The 15,344-nt window shown below is 34.1% G+C and overlaps 1 protein-coding gene across 1 annotated transcript in view; it reads left to right on the top strand.

Moving 5' to 3' along the window:
- LOC110020464 (epidermal growth factor receptor substrate 15-like 1) overlaps positions 1-4,206 on the top strand; it is a 30,465-nt gene extending 26,259 nt beyond the window's left edge. Inside the window, exons 11-13 of the mRNA XM_020718577.1 lie at positions 2,688-3,021; positions 3,321-3,435; positions 3,512-4,206. Of these exons, the coding sequence (XP_020574236.1) occupies positions 2,688-3,021; positions 3,321-3,435; positions 3,512-3,937 (875 nt within the window). The 3' untranslated portion in view covers positions 3,938-4,206. The remainder of the gene's footprint in view (positions 1-2,687; positions 3,022-3,320; positions 3,436-3,511) is intronic.
- Positions 4,207-15,344: the final 11,138 nt, after the last annotated feature.

The following is a 15,344-nucleotide window of genomic DNA, read 5'->3' as shown; positions in this document are numbered from 1 at the left end:
TTGTGTCCTGTATGTTTTGTGTTGTTGTTTTCTGTTGAGTTGCATAGTAACTTTACTTTTTTTATTAATAAAAGTTTGCTTTTGTGTTTCCACTTTTTTTCCTACTAGTTCCGGTATCATTGGGTTAACCCTTATGCTCATGCCCGTTAATCAATTTTTATGTACACAGGATATAATCTCTGTCAGTATATATGTACTTGTGGCTGGCTGTCTGTAAGAATGGGTGTGCTCAGAGTCCTTTTCCTGGGACCGCTGATTTGTCCTTATCCATGGCTTTTGTTATGCCTGCTGCCTTCTACCCTTCTGTTGTGTGGGTTGTAACTCTGTTTTAAGATTGGCATTTGGGACATTTCCTTGCTATGAAAACGTATACCATCACTAACAAGCTTGAAAGGCAATGCTAATATTTAGAATTTTTTTTCATTTGCCCTTGGCTTCTCTATGAAGTCATTCAGCGCTGTGTGCTTGCGACACTTTGTCTTGTTGTTGATGAAATCCTAACTATACAAGGTTTTCATGCCTACCAACTTTCATCAAAGTGAGGTTTTTCCAATCAAAATTTTTCTTTGTTCATATCGACCAAATACCTAGTTTTTAGGATTTGTATTTTCTTTCTATGCTCATATTTTGGATTCATGCCGGTTAAGTCTACCATAAAAGCTATATATTTATTTAGAGGTTTGATCTAGAAGTATAGAGAGTAAAGAGGATCTACATATGATTTTTGTTGATTTAGAAAAACGATTATGATAAAGTTAAAAGAGAAGTACTTTGGAGAGTTTAAGAAAAGAAAGATGTTGATATTGCTTATATTCATTCATTAAAGATATGTTTACTAAAGTTGTTACTTGTGATCGAATGTAAGGTGGATTTACCAAGTATTTTCTTATTATAGTTGGATTACATCAGGGATTGTCTTTAAGCGCATATTTTTTTGCTTTTGTTATGGATGTTCTTATTGGATATTTAATCGAGGATATAGTTGGTGTATGCTTTTTGCTGATGATATTATTCTTGTGCATATGACTAGAGAGAGAAAGCTCACGAGAAACTTTAATTATGGAGGTCAACTTTAGAGTCTAAAGACTTTTGTTTGAATAGATCTAAAATAGAATACATGAAATATAATTTCAATAGTTATAGATCTAGTGTGGGGTTGTAACAGTGGGTGATCAAGCCATTAAAAGAAGTGAACCTTTTAGATATCTCAGGTATATTGCTCAAAGTGATGGTGATATAGATGAGGATGTTATTAGTAGAATTCAAATTGAATGGTTGAAGTAGAGGAATGCATCAGACCTACTAGACTTTAAGGAAAATTTTATAAGATAGTGGTGAGTTCTGCAATGTTTTATTGCACAAAATGTTGGTATGGAAAAGAAAAGAATAACATTTAGTGTTGCTACGATGAGAATGCTCATGTGGGTGAGTGGCTTTACACTTCGAGGCAAAATGCAAAACAAATATATCTGTGGAAGGGTTGGAGTAGCTCTAGCGGCATACAAGATTAGAGAGAGTCACATTAGATGGTTTGGTCACATTAAACATCGACCGTTTGATGAATATGCTAGAAGGGTAGTTGTTTTATATTTATGTTAAAAAAGGTAGAGATTGACTTGGGCATGTTCTATAAAAAATGGTCTTAATTTATTAGAATTAAATGAAAATATGACACTCAATAGGACACAATGGAGAAAAAGGGCACTTAGTGGGATAAAGGCTTGTCGTCGTCGTTGTTGTTCATTGAATTAATTACTAGACATTGGTGCACTTCTAACATCATATTTAATGACGCTTTCAACAGTTTTTCTTTGAGGTTTTAGTATATTGTGTAACAACGCATCATAATAGTAATTTTTTTTGTATGAATGCATAGTTGTGGTGTAAACAGTTTTATCAATCTATATGGTTAATGATATTTTACATGTATTTGTCATTTGTTCATTAATTTTATTTTTTTGGTTATAAACTCTATTTTAGAAGTCTTGTATAAAATACTTATACACACGCACGCATATCCACACACACACACTTCTAACATCATATTTATGATGTTTTCAACTGGTTTTCTTTGAGGTTTTAATAGGTTATTGTGTAGCAGCATGTTATATTAGTAATTTTTTGTATGAATGCATAGTTGTGTTGTAAATAGTTTTATCAATCGATATAGTTAATGATATTTTACATGTATTTGTCATTTGTTCATTAATATTTTTTTTTGGTTATAAACTCTATTTTAGAAGTCTTGTATAAATTGCTCACACACACACTGACACATTTATGAAAAAGTCGTATCTCTTTTTATGCGATGTGCACACTTTTGTTTATGAACCATTTTACAAAATAAGTGAACAACACTCTCACTTGAACCTCCTCTTCTCCAACCCACAACTCACACACACACACCACAACCATATGAATCCTCACCGCTAAATAGCGGGTGTCAACTCCAATTGTTGCCCTATCTGATTTTAATATATGCCTCAGGAATCGCCAGTGGAAGCAAATGAAATATAATGGGACCTGTATACAGTGCTCATAAATCCCTTTTTTCTTAGTTTTGCTTTCTCATGATGCTTATAAATGTGACTTTGATATTGTTATTTGGTTGTTTGATGCAAGTAACTATTTTCTGTCTGAGTTTTACATTACAGACAATTGCTCTTCCACTGTTTCAATGATTTCAGGGTTTTTAGTTGCAAAGGATCTTTCTGTAGAGGTGGAGAAAGATGTCGTACCTTCAAAATCTTTAAGTCCATCAGTTTGGAGCAATAAAATCTCCACAGATGGGATCTCTCCTGTTGCACAAATTGACCATCTCTACAACACAGATGAGCAGCTTTCTAGTCCTGATGGGCGGATAGCTGAGAGTGAATCAGTCTTTGCTCCAAGTGAATGTGGATCAGTAAGAAGTCCTCTTGGTAGTCCGGGCAGAAGTGCATTTGACGCTCCATCTCATGAATTTCATGGTACTCATTATGATATGCATGATATTTCGCCTCGTGATAAAGATAATCACAGGTTATTTCTTTAACACTTCTCTTCTGACCCTGCTGCAATCTTGAATTTAAATCATAACATGTCCCATAAATAAGAAAATAGATCTGATGTGATTTGATAGTTGTCCTTCTCAATTTATGCTAAAGCTAGTTTATTTTATCTTATTGAGTTAAAAATCTTTCCTTGGTTAATTTTTAGCTTTTTCGCCTTTCCAAGTTACACTCTGAGTTAAATATTTTGTATAAATTTTTCTTTCGTTGTAAATTAGCTTTTAGCTCTTTAATTTTTAGCTTTTTGTAATAAATGTACTGCTTCTGCAGTCATGAAGATGCTGAATCTGCATTTTCTGGCGATAAGTTTACCGATGAACCATCCTGGGGTACAGCTTTTGATACAAATTATGATGTTGATTCAGTATGGGGTTTCAGTCCAAAGGTGGGTTAATACTGGATGTATTTCATGATTCATTTATGTTTGCTTGGCTTCTTTTGAATATGACGTAACAATGCAGGACTCTGGTCATGAGAGAACCAATAAGAATTCTTTCTTTGGTTCAGAAGATTTTGGAACAAATCACATCAGGGTAGACTCTCCAAGTGCTAGCAGTGTGTTTGGGCAGGATAAAAAGAGCCCCTTCTTTGATTCCGTTCCAAGTACCCCTCACTTTACATCTAATTCATCTCCAAGGTTCAGTGAAGGACACGACGACCGTACTTTCGACGATTTTAGCCGGTTCGATTCTTTCAGCATGCACGACAGCAGGTTTTCGCCGAAACGTGAAAGTCATGCGAGATTCGATTCCATAAGCAGCATCAATGATTTTGATCGGAGCCGAGGTTTCTCGTTCGATGACTCGGATCCCTTTGGCATCGGCCCTTTCAGGTCCTCAGAAAACCATTCCCCAAAAAAAAATTCTGATAATTGGAGATCCTTCTAAGGTGAGTTGTTTGAAGAGATGCTTTCTTTTTATATTTTATATTCTGCCTTTATACAGGTTAGTTAAATCCTTCAAACAAAGCTTGATTTGTTCTGTAAAATATGAAACTCGAGTTGGGTGTCATTTAGGTAACTCGTTTTTATTCAGTTGTTCTATTCTTTTGCTATTATTTAATAGTTTTATTCGTGTATAATCTTTTTATTTGCTATTAGAGGATTGGCAGGACAAGGTTTTGGATTATTATTATGATTCTTATTATTTTGATATAAGATGAGCTATTGCTGTTCTTAAATGACATGCACGTTGAACTGTTGATAATACAAAACTGATCATATTTACTCTTCCATATCATATTTAAGTGCTTTTAATTCCTTGTTTGATAATCATTGGTTTTGTGTGATAATGATTGAATATTTTTCATTAAAGTTTCATCAACATGGTTAAATAATAGTGGTTAACTTTGTTATTAAGCCCTCTAGTAATGTTGCCTTTTTAGGAGTTCCAAGTTTGAATGATGTTTAAATATTATTTGGGTGATGTATTTGCTCTCTAGATGTATTATCACCAAAGATCGAGTTTCCTAATTTTAAAACTTAATTAAGAAATGGTTAGGGATTCAAATATGCTGCCCTTTATTCTTATGTTTGATTGGGTTCCATATCTTTTAAAGTAGTAGCATTTACATACATATCACATAATTCTTATTAATTTACATATCTAACACCAAAACATACATATTTACATGCATACTAAAAATTCTAACGTCATAACAGAAATATCACCATAACTACCTCTTTTTAATGTGAAATACACTATACACTGCATAAGTTTATAACACGAAGGTGTTATGAGTTGAAATATCATACTTTGGGTATTAGATATGTAAAGACTTCAGAAGGGTGTGATATGTATGCAGATTTTCGTTTAATGTAAGGATCTGATTATTAATTGTTCCCAACAAAACCAATTCCTTATGGCTGTCCATAAACCAAATCCCAAGCACTCAACTCAAATTAGCTTAATTTGTTGAAAGATTTCCCGACCCGAATAATCTAAAATATTAAATTATGGTTCTTGAACTCTTAGGATGATATCCTTCATTATATTGGCGATGAATTTTTTCATTTCAACACAAAATTTGATGATTTATTTTGTTGTGTTTAGCTACCAACTTATTTTATAATCTTCATACTTTCCTTAACTGATTCCATCGACAAAAATCATTTTTCATTCCAAGTTACCAACCTTTATTTTTTCTCGCCATCTTGATAGTTTGCTCTAGTATTTTGATCATATTTTTTTCAATTCAATTCTAAATATGATGATTTTAGTGGTTGTAGTTAGCTAATTTAGGGTCTGTTTGGGGCAGCAGCAATTTATCCAACTTGTTCATATAAGCTGCTTATCCTGATAAGCTGCTGATAAGTAGCTGATCAGGATAAACCGTCTGACTGTTTGGTTTGTGTGTTTCAAAACCAGCTGATTCTGGATAAATGACCATTCTGCCCTGACATCCTTCATAAAATAAAATTATGTGTAAATACCCATTTATCGGTGAGGAATCGTGGAAGCGAAAGACATCCATCTAATTTGCTTTTTAAAAAAAAAAATTATACCTTCAGGAAGGATGCTCTGGTGAGACGTGAGGAAGGTGGCGAGACGAGCGGGTTTCTTTCGAGACAGGGGGTAGGTCGTGCGAGGGAAGCGAGGCCGAGTGTTGTTCGGCGCAGAGAGGAGAGGAGACGAGCGGGACTATTTGGCAGGAAGGAGTCGAGTGATCGTCGTAGAGAGGAGAGGCGAGCCGAGCTTCGATCGGGAGAGGGAGGCGGTTGAGCGATGGCAGGCAAGCAAGGTCTTGGCGTGCGCGAGAAGGAAGTAGGCGAATGCGGTTTCAATGCGGCAGGAAGGAGTCGAATCTTTGTAGAGAGGAGAAGCGAGCCGAGCTTCGACCGGGAGAGGGCAGGCGAGCGATACATCTCGATCGTGCGCGAGAAGGAAGCAGGCGAGTGGGCCAAATATGTCTGTCGCTCCAACTAAACGACGGATCGTGCGCGGATTGCGGGGGCCTACCTGCGATCCGCGTCTAATACAAAATGGGAACGACCTTTAGGGATACGCCGCCAGAACGCATTATCAAAACGCCACCTCTACTCTATGAATAAGCTCTCCTAAACGCACCCTTAATTCTCCATGTCTTTTTAGCGGCAATTTTTTTTATTCTAATCACGTTGATAGGAAATTTCACTCTGACCTTCAAAATACTTCATTGTACATATACCCTAACCTCCACCTCAACTTTACCTTACATGATCTACAATTTTTTGGCCATTTAAGTCATTAATTTGATGACATTGCTACTGTTCCATACCACTAGAGATTGTTGTAATTGAGAAATTTAGGAGGTACTTTTTGGAGGAAAAAATTCTAATTTTCTCATTAAATTAATACAAGCTAATAACAAATATATATAACTCAAACTAACCCTCATACAATTGGAGGTAATTAAAAAACAAAATAATGGTTAATTAAGGGAGAATAATTTCCCCCCTCAAATATAGCAGCGAACTTGTGGTTTCCAAAATCATGGTTGGGTCCATGTGGTCCACGATTATATGCATATTAGCACTTCCCCTTAAATAGGTTTATATATATCATACATCCCAAACTTGTTGTTGAGATCACTAAAGTGGTGCCGAGGAAGTGCCTCGGTAAGCATGTTTGCAATCTGATACTGAGTTGGGATATAGCTTAGCTTGGCAATCCCTCTATTGCCCTTTTTGAGATGAAGTATATGTCAATCTCTATATGTTTGGTTCGATCGTGGCAATCCCTCTATCACTGAGCATCTTAATAGTGCTTTTGTACTCCATGTGTAGTTCCACCAAGAGTTTTTTTAGCCACATCCCTTCACAAATTTCTAGGGTCAGGGCACGATACTCAGATTTTGCACCACTTCTTGCCACAACAACATGCTTTTTTACTTCTCAAAGTAACCAGTTCTCTCCATACAAACGAACAATAACCCGTCTTGCTCAATTAGCATTGGTGTAGATTTCAATGTTTCAGGTCTCTCCATACAAACGAACAATAACCCGTGGTACCGTCACTTAGTTCTCTTGCTCAATTAGCATTGGTGTAGATTTCAATGTTACGATTCCCAATTTTTTTGAATATCAATCATAATGGAGTTATTTTTAGGTAACTCGCTATTCGAAAGACCGTTTCTAAATGATCTTCATTTGGATCATTCATATTTTGGCTCACTATACCCACAAAAAGGACAATGTTTGGTATTGTGTCTGACATATAAATAAGTTTCTCCATAAGTCTTTGATACCTCATTTTTTACAACTGAAGTGTTATCCTTTTCTTTTGATTTCCGTCGATTGCGATCCATAAGAGCATCTATTGGTTTGTACCCCAACATTCTTGTCTCTTATTAATAATAAAGGATATATTTTCTTTGAGATATGATGTCTTCTTTGGATCTAACTACTTTCATTCCTCCAAGATCTTTTATCTCAAATTCAGAAATCATTTTTTTTTTATTCTTGTCATTTTCTGTAAGAATAATGTCATCTTTATATGCAATAAGGATGATCATCTTTTCTTCTTAATTTGATTTCAAAACAAAGTGTTATCATTCTGCCACTAATAGTCCCATTTGGCGAGAATAGTTTCAATGAACCTTTCGAACCATGTTTCAACCCATACAATGATTTCTTTACATACTATAAAAGTTGATTATTTGTGTTGTTCTTTAATCTTGAAAATATATCTATATACACTTCTTCATGAAGATCCCAATTTATAAATGTATTTTTGATGTCTAGCTGATGCAAAGGTCAGTCCTAATGGATAACCAATGACAATAATTCTCTTATTGTATTGAATTTTTCCATTGGTGCAAATGTCTCTTAGTAGTCGATCACATAGGACTAAGTGAACCCTTTTGCTACTAGTCATACTTTGAACTTTTTTGTGCTCTCATTTGCTCTGTATTTGTGTTGTTTTTTAATCCTGGAGATATATCCATATACACTTCTTCCTCAAGATCCCTATTAAGAAATGCTTTTTTTGGATGTCTACTAATGTTAAGTTCAATCCCAATTGATAGCCAATGACAGTAATACACTTGTTGTGTTGACTTTTGCTACTGGTGCAAATGTCTCCTAGTAGTTAATCCCATAGCACTAAGTGAACCCTTTTACTGCAAGTCTAGCTTTGAATCTTTTTGTGCTCATATCTGCTTTGTATTTAACACTGAATACCTATTTACACCTTATAGTTCTTTTTAGAGGTGCAGAGCTGTTGTGATCCTGGTTCCATTCTTTCTAAGGGTAAGAATCTCCTCGCACATCTTTTTCCCAGCAGAAATATATAAGGTCTCTTGGATTGAATGTGAGACCTGCACATTATTCAAGTTCTGAACAAAATATTTGTTAGAGGATAATTTTTCATAGGTCACAATTTCTTATATCGGTTGTTTTGTGCATTTTTGTGTGCTACTTTTTTTAGGTTCTCGTGATATGTTGAACCAACCTCTTTGTGAATACTTTCGGCGTGTGGAGTTGGTTCCGATGATTTGCATTCTTGATTTTGCATGTTTTCCCTTACATTCTCATTGAGTTTTTTTTTTTCTGTTTTACACACAGAGTTCTTGTGGGAGCTGTGAGAGGATTTAGTGTATTAAATTCATTTTAGATTGACTTATGATAGTGGGAACAAGAGTTGGTTCATTAGGGTTATGAGAGAGGTGAGCTTGAGGTTCCTGAATGGTACTCCAAATCTGATATTCTTTCCATGCCTTTCCCTAAATGTCATTGGTTTTCAAAGGAGACATTTATGGAGGTGTAGAATTTGTATTTTTGGAGAGTAGCATTTATATCCTTTTTCATTTGAAGACTAGCCGAAAAAGATGCATTTGATTGACCTATGATCAAGTTTGGTCTGGTGTTGTTGATGTGGATAAACATAAGTGATACAACAAAATTTTAGTGGTAGACTAGATGTGAAATATTGAATGTTAGGGAAGGATTTTATGAGGGTGTTGAGAGGTTTATTAAAATTTAGTACTATGTTGGCCATCCTATTCATGAGATAAGTGGATGTGAAAATTGTATCCCCCTAGAAGTGTTTGGGTACAATGTTAGTGAATAAATTTTAGCAGGCTACCTGAGAGATATGTCTGTTCTTTTTCTCTGCCACATCATTTTATTAGGGGTGCATCAACACGAGCTTATATGAATGATGCCATTTTCGGATAGATAGTGGCCAAGAGTGGAGTTGTAGTAGCCTTTTGCCTTGTAGATTTTGAGAATATGAATTTTGTTGTGAAATTGGGTATGGATCATGTGTGGAAGGTTTCAAATATGGAAGGAGTTTTAGATTTTTCTTTAATGAGAAAGATCTAAGTGGTTATGGTGTGATCATTAATGAAGGTGACAAATCACCTTGCCCCATTTGTATAAGAATTATGTTTAATATTGATATAATTTTTCAATATAATAGAAATTAGGATTCCCAAAATGAAATTTTTATAACATAAGTTGACTCTAATGAGAAATATACTCGGATATAATATTTGACTTGAAAGATTGTGAATGGTGGGATGGTTTTTTTGAAGTGGGAGTTCCAGTGAGCAGATAAAATTCATGATACATATCAACACTGCCAATCACCTTCCTCGAGCCTGTCACTTAAAATTAACATAAATTAAGGTAGAACTTAGTAACAAAATTCATGTCACGAGTAAATTTATTGATAGACAATAAATTACAGTTAAGTTTAGGGACATAAAATGTAGATTGAAGAATAAGATCATTTACGAGATTCATACTTTATCATCCTTCCACATATGAGAGAGATTCATCTCCGTTTCTTACTGCAACATGATGTTTGCAAAAATGGAAGGATTGGAAAGCAATATATAATTTGTCATGTGACCAATTGCTCCAAGCCTACTATTTGAGGCTGATTCTTTTTGTTGAGAGAAACAATAACAGACGAATGACTTGCTTGATGTGCTTGAGTGTTGGTAGAAGGCTCAAAATATTGTCCCAGAAGCCTTTAGAGAGCTTCAAGTTTTTCTTTGTTGAATGGACTATGTTCATGAGGCTTGACTTCCTTTGATGTTGTGTTTGCTTGATTTTTCCAATCATCTTTAATCTTGTTGGGCTTCTAATCTATAGGTTTTCCATAAACTTTCAAACGCTTCTCTTTCAGATGACCAAATTTCTTGCAATGTTCACATCATGGTTTGTTGCTCTTTGATTTCTTATTCTGAGATGATTTATGAGTGTATAAAGCCGACTTGTCAACATTTAATATAGTGAGATTACTTGTCATCATGAGTTTCCTCTTGTTCTATTCCCTTCATACTTCAGCAAAGACATCACGAATTGAGGGAATAAATTGGTCCCATGATTCTTTCTCTGAGTTCATCTAGTTCCTTGTTGAGTCCTAACAGGAACATAATGGTTCTCTTCTGTTCAACAATGATTTTGTAAATAACAAAGTCTTTTGAGCACCTCCATGTGTATATTTCATACATATTTAGTTGGAGCTAATATTTGGAGAGTATTAAAGTATTGTGTAATATTCAACTCACTCTGCACAGGTTTTGTAATCTAGTTTCAATGTCAAACAATTCAGAGGTGCTGTCAAAACTTGAATAGGTTTTCCTTGCGGCCTCTCAGATTTCTTTTATCATTTTGTATAGGAGGAATTTTTCTCCAGTTTTCATTGTCATGGAGTTAACAAGCCATGACAGGACTATATGATCTTCAATCTTTCGCGTCCGATGTTTAGGATCAATAAATTTTGGTGCAGGATTTTTCTCGGCGAGATGACAATCTTTTCATTAATCACAGATGTACATGAGCACTCATTGAGACCATTGGAGGAAATTATTGCCATGTAGTTTGTGACTGGTGATGCAGGAAGAGAATTTACATGCTTCCGAACAAAACATTCAAGGTTCGGCCTCAGATGTAACTTCTAAAGAGGATGAAAGAGCTTTCATGTCGTACTTTCATGTCGTACTTGGTTTTCATGAGGGTTTCTATTTGAGAGAAATGTTTGTTGATGACACAGAATTTTTATTGAAAAGAGAAGCTGTCTCTCACTGACATAGAATTTGCACTGGAGAGAAACTGTCTGCCGTTGACATAGAATGTTTACTAGAGATAAAAACTAGCTCTTGCCAACACATGATTCCCACTTGAGAAAGAAAGTAAATGCTAAGGTGTTTGGCAATTCCACTAGAGAGAAAATTCTCGATATTTCTGATTTTTTTCCGACAGAGAAGGATGCAATAGTTGGGATGAGGTTGATGCTTATACTAACTACTGCATGGGAGAAGAAGGCAGAGATCCTAGGTTGGGATGTTTCGAGAGCAGGTCGTCGCTGCTGCCTAGGAGAGTCTGATTGCATGAACAGAGGCTTGCAGGCAGCTGCAGGGAAGATTTTGGTTGCTCAATGACTGTAAGAAAAGTGGGTTTGTTTCCTTGCTCTGATACCATGTGGAATTGAGGAAATTTCTTAGAGAAAAAAATAATGTTTTTCTCATTAAACCAATATAAGAAAATAACAAATATATACAACTCAGACTAACTCTTATATAATTCGAGGAAAATTCAAATTATCATGGTAAGAAGGAAAGAAATAAGAATATAATAATGAATAATTAACGGAAAATAATTTCTCCTCTCAAAAGTAGTAGTAGACTCACGGTTTCCTAAACCGTGGGTGGGCCCATATAGTTCACGTTATATGCATATCTACGATAATCTTATGTGAGGGTATATAATTGGTTGTGAAGTTTTTACATCATGTTCACTAGTAGTTTAATAATTTAGCTTAATGTCAAAGTGATAATCAGTTCGAACAATGTTCGGGAGATACATGCTCAATGTTAGTGTTTGTATACTTTGGGTGAGTACGAATATCACATGCATTTATGTTCCTCTAAGCCGCACTGATTAAATCAGGTTCATCATACCTTGTGCTCCTTCTAGACTTACGATTGATAATTATCAATATCGTATACATGTAACCTTATTATATTGGAGCTCATGCATTAGATCTCATCACATGAACATTCACATTAGGCCCGTTATTATTTTTCCACTTAAATTTATGATGAAAATGTTAAACATCAATCCCGCTAGCATGCACCATCACTTATATAGTCGATCATGACTTAAAAAAGTTTTCTTATACGAGGGAATTAATGCAGTTCAATATAGTCATACATTCTTTTCCAAATAAACTTTAAGCATGTATCCATATTTACTTTTTGCATATTTAAAGTATATTTTATATTTTAATTTTATTTAATTTATTACATATTATGCAATTATGACTCACGATTCTCTTTTTAATTACTTTTAACGGCGTTTTTTGCATATATTAATGCCCTATATTTTATATAAAGAAGGTTGTTTTCATTTTTTGTATATTGAACATAGGAACACTTTATATCCTACACAATTGTGCTTGTATTTATTTATTTGTTATTTTGTTTTTGCTCTAGCTTAATTTTATAGTTATATCAATCTTTATTTATTTATTTGTCTTTGATTTGGTCTTGAATAACACTTTCTTGCCAATCATTTTTCACTGAAGCGGTTTAGAAAATTGTATTTTTCAAATTAGCCCATACTAGATTGACATTAATAATTTTACCCTTCTTAATGCAACTTCTAAAGGTCTCCTACATCAAAAGTGTGTTAAAATAAGATTACTTATCATTAGAGTTCTAATGAACATCAACTATTACATTAAAATGTACATCGTATATTTCACTATAAACATTTGCTTGCATATCTCAACAACTCTCTCTTTCTTGTTGACATTTTATATAGTGTGGTAAAAATGATCATATTTTAAATTTGACAAATATTTTAATTGATTTTGTGCGATGATTCCTCTTGGTAATAAAATATAGATTAGCATTTGATCACTCCAGTTTCAATAAACGAAGTAGTTTAGAGAATATCAAAGTTAGGCCTGTTGATTTTTTCAAAGCATAAATGCTTTCAGACTAAATAACTTTGTATTGTGATTTTGAGTTGACCTTATTAAGGCTTTTGTAACTTTAATGTTAAAGTTTATCACTTCAGCTTTTTATATGATTACTATATTGGATTTGCTTTAAAACTTACACAGTTGACGGCCACTTGGCTTTTAAAATCATTTAAAGTTCTTTATTGTATTTAGGTGAAACTTGAGTGGGAGATTAATAAATTTTGTTCGTCTAATTAAAAACTTTCTAAATATGATTTTTATTCAGTTAGAAAAAGCTCACCATAAGATTCTAAGAGAATTCCTTTGGAGTGTTATAGAGAAGCAATGTGTTGATATGACTTATGTTTAAGTCATTGAAGATAGGTATACTAGAGTTGTTGTGTTCGAACATCTGAGATTGGATATAAGCCCATATCTTTCTTGTTTTAGTTATGGATGCTATTACTGGACATTTACACGAGGATGTACCTTGGTGTATTTTTTTTTGGCTGATGTTATCTTTCTTGTGGATAAGGCTAGAGAAAGAGTCCAGGGAAAAAATTAATTATGGAGGTCTACATTGGAGTCTAAAGGGCTTTGTTTGAGTAGATCTACAGATGAATACATGGTAATTGTAATTTTAGTAGTAGCAATAGTTCTAGTGGCAGAGTTATAACTATGGTTGATTGAATCGTCAAAAGGTGTGAATGTTTTAGATATCTCGGGTCTATTATTCAAAGTGATGGTGATATAGATGACAATATTATTAGTAGAATTCACATTGGTTGAAGTGGATGAATGCATCTAGTCTATTATGTGATAGAAAAGTACTACTTACATTCAAAGGAATGTTTTATAAGATGGTGGTGAGACCTGCAATATTCTATGATGCAAAATGTTGGCTTTTAAAGAGAAGCATAAAACAAAATTAAGCGTTGTTGAGATGAGAATGCTTAGGTGGATGAGTGACTTGACACTTAGAGACAAAATATGATATGAATATATTCGTGATAGAGTTGGTTTGGTTATATTAAACGCCGACCATTTGATAATCCTGTTATGAGAGTATATGTTTTAGATTTGACTTATGTTAAGAAAGACAGTGGTAGACATAAAATGACTTGGGACTTTTGTATAAAAAATGATCTTAACCTATTAGAATTAATAACCTATACATACTAAAATATTATAGTCAATAAGACACAATGGAGAAAAATGATTCATGTTGTTGACCCTACATAGTGGGATAAAGGGCTTGTTGTTATTGTTGTTGTTGTTGTTGTTGATGTTTTAAAAATTTTCTAGATCAAATGCATATTTCTAACATAAGTACTGGTGCCAATTGAAATGCGCAACTTTTCCTCGAAAAAAGATGATTGGGCTGTAAGCTATTTATTGATGTTGTACATGACGTCTGTTTGGGGCAGTTGCAGTTGTTTGAATAAACTGTTGTGAAATTGATTTAGAAGAAACAGTTGTTAAGAAGTCGTGGTGACTATTATAGTTTTTTTTTTCTTTTTTCAAAAAGTTTGGTTGTAGCTCTCTTGCAGCTACTCGACTTAGCTAAGTTAGGTTGTAAAACATAAATTTTTGACCATAGCTTCTTGAGAAAACAGAGTTGTTTCCACAAAAATGATTTCTCTTTAGCTTTGAATCCATTATTCTTTACTTGGTTCTTTGGGGTATATATTTTTATGGTTATTAGAATTAGCTTCTCTCTGTTACTTCCAATAATTTGGGCCCCAAGGGCAATTATGTTAGAGGCTAGTGTGCTCAAACAACGTAGTAAATATTTCTCCCAACTAACCCCACTGCTTAGTACAACACATGACAATTTGTTGGATGCTTTTTCACTTTGCCACTTGTATGGCTTACCATCCCTCAAAATAAAGCGGACTGTGCATCACACCATACCCAAACTCAGATGGAATTTGATGCAATAAACCTCTCAATGGATGTGATTAGATCTATGCATCTTATTCAACTTTCTGATAACATTAACTTATTTAATTAAGACCTTCTAATCACATGCAAATACAGCTTCATGCATTCTCAGTACCTCTCTTCAAAAATCTAATTAGACTCCTATATATTCGTGGTATTTACATACATATCACACAATTCTTTTATATTTACATATTTAACACAATTTCCTATATACGTGCATACCACTCAAATTTTTAGCATCACATCAAAATTCACTCTTGCTAACTTTATAAAAGTGATGTGCTTAAACCTGTAAAAAAAAAAAACGAAGAAAGAATTGTTATAATTGTAAATATAAAATCTTAATCATTGCATATGCAAAATATATAAAAATTGTGGTATTTATATATGTAAATTTACCTATATATCATTCTTGACCGGCTCACTTGGTGCGGTTAGCCGATCCAGATTG

This window comes from Phalaenopsis equestris, unplaced genomic scaffold (genome assembly GCF_001263595.1).
Source record: "Phalaenopsis equestris unplaced genomic scaffold, ASM126359v1 Scaffold000096, whole genome shotgun sequence".
NCBI lineage: Eukaryota > Viridiplantae > Streptophyta > Magnoliopsida > Asparagales > Orchidaceae > Phalaenopsis > Phalaenopsis equestris.
The sequence above is the reverse complement of the archived record's forward strand: the minus strand, read 5'-3'. Positions and strand labels throughout refer to the sequence as shown.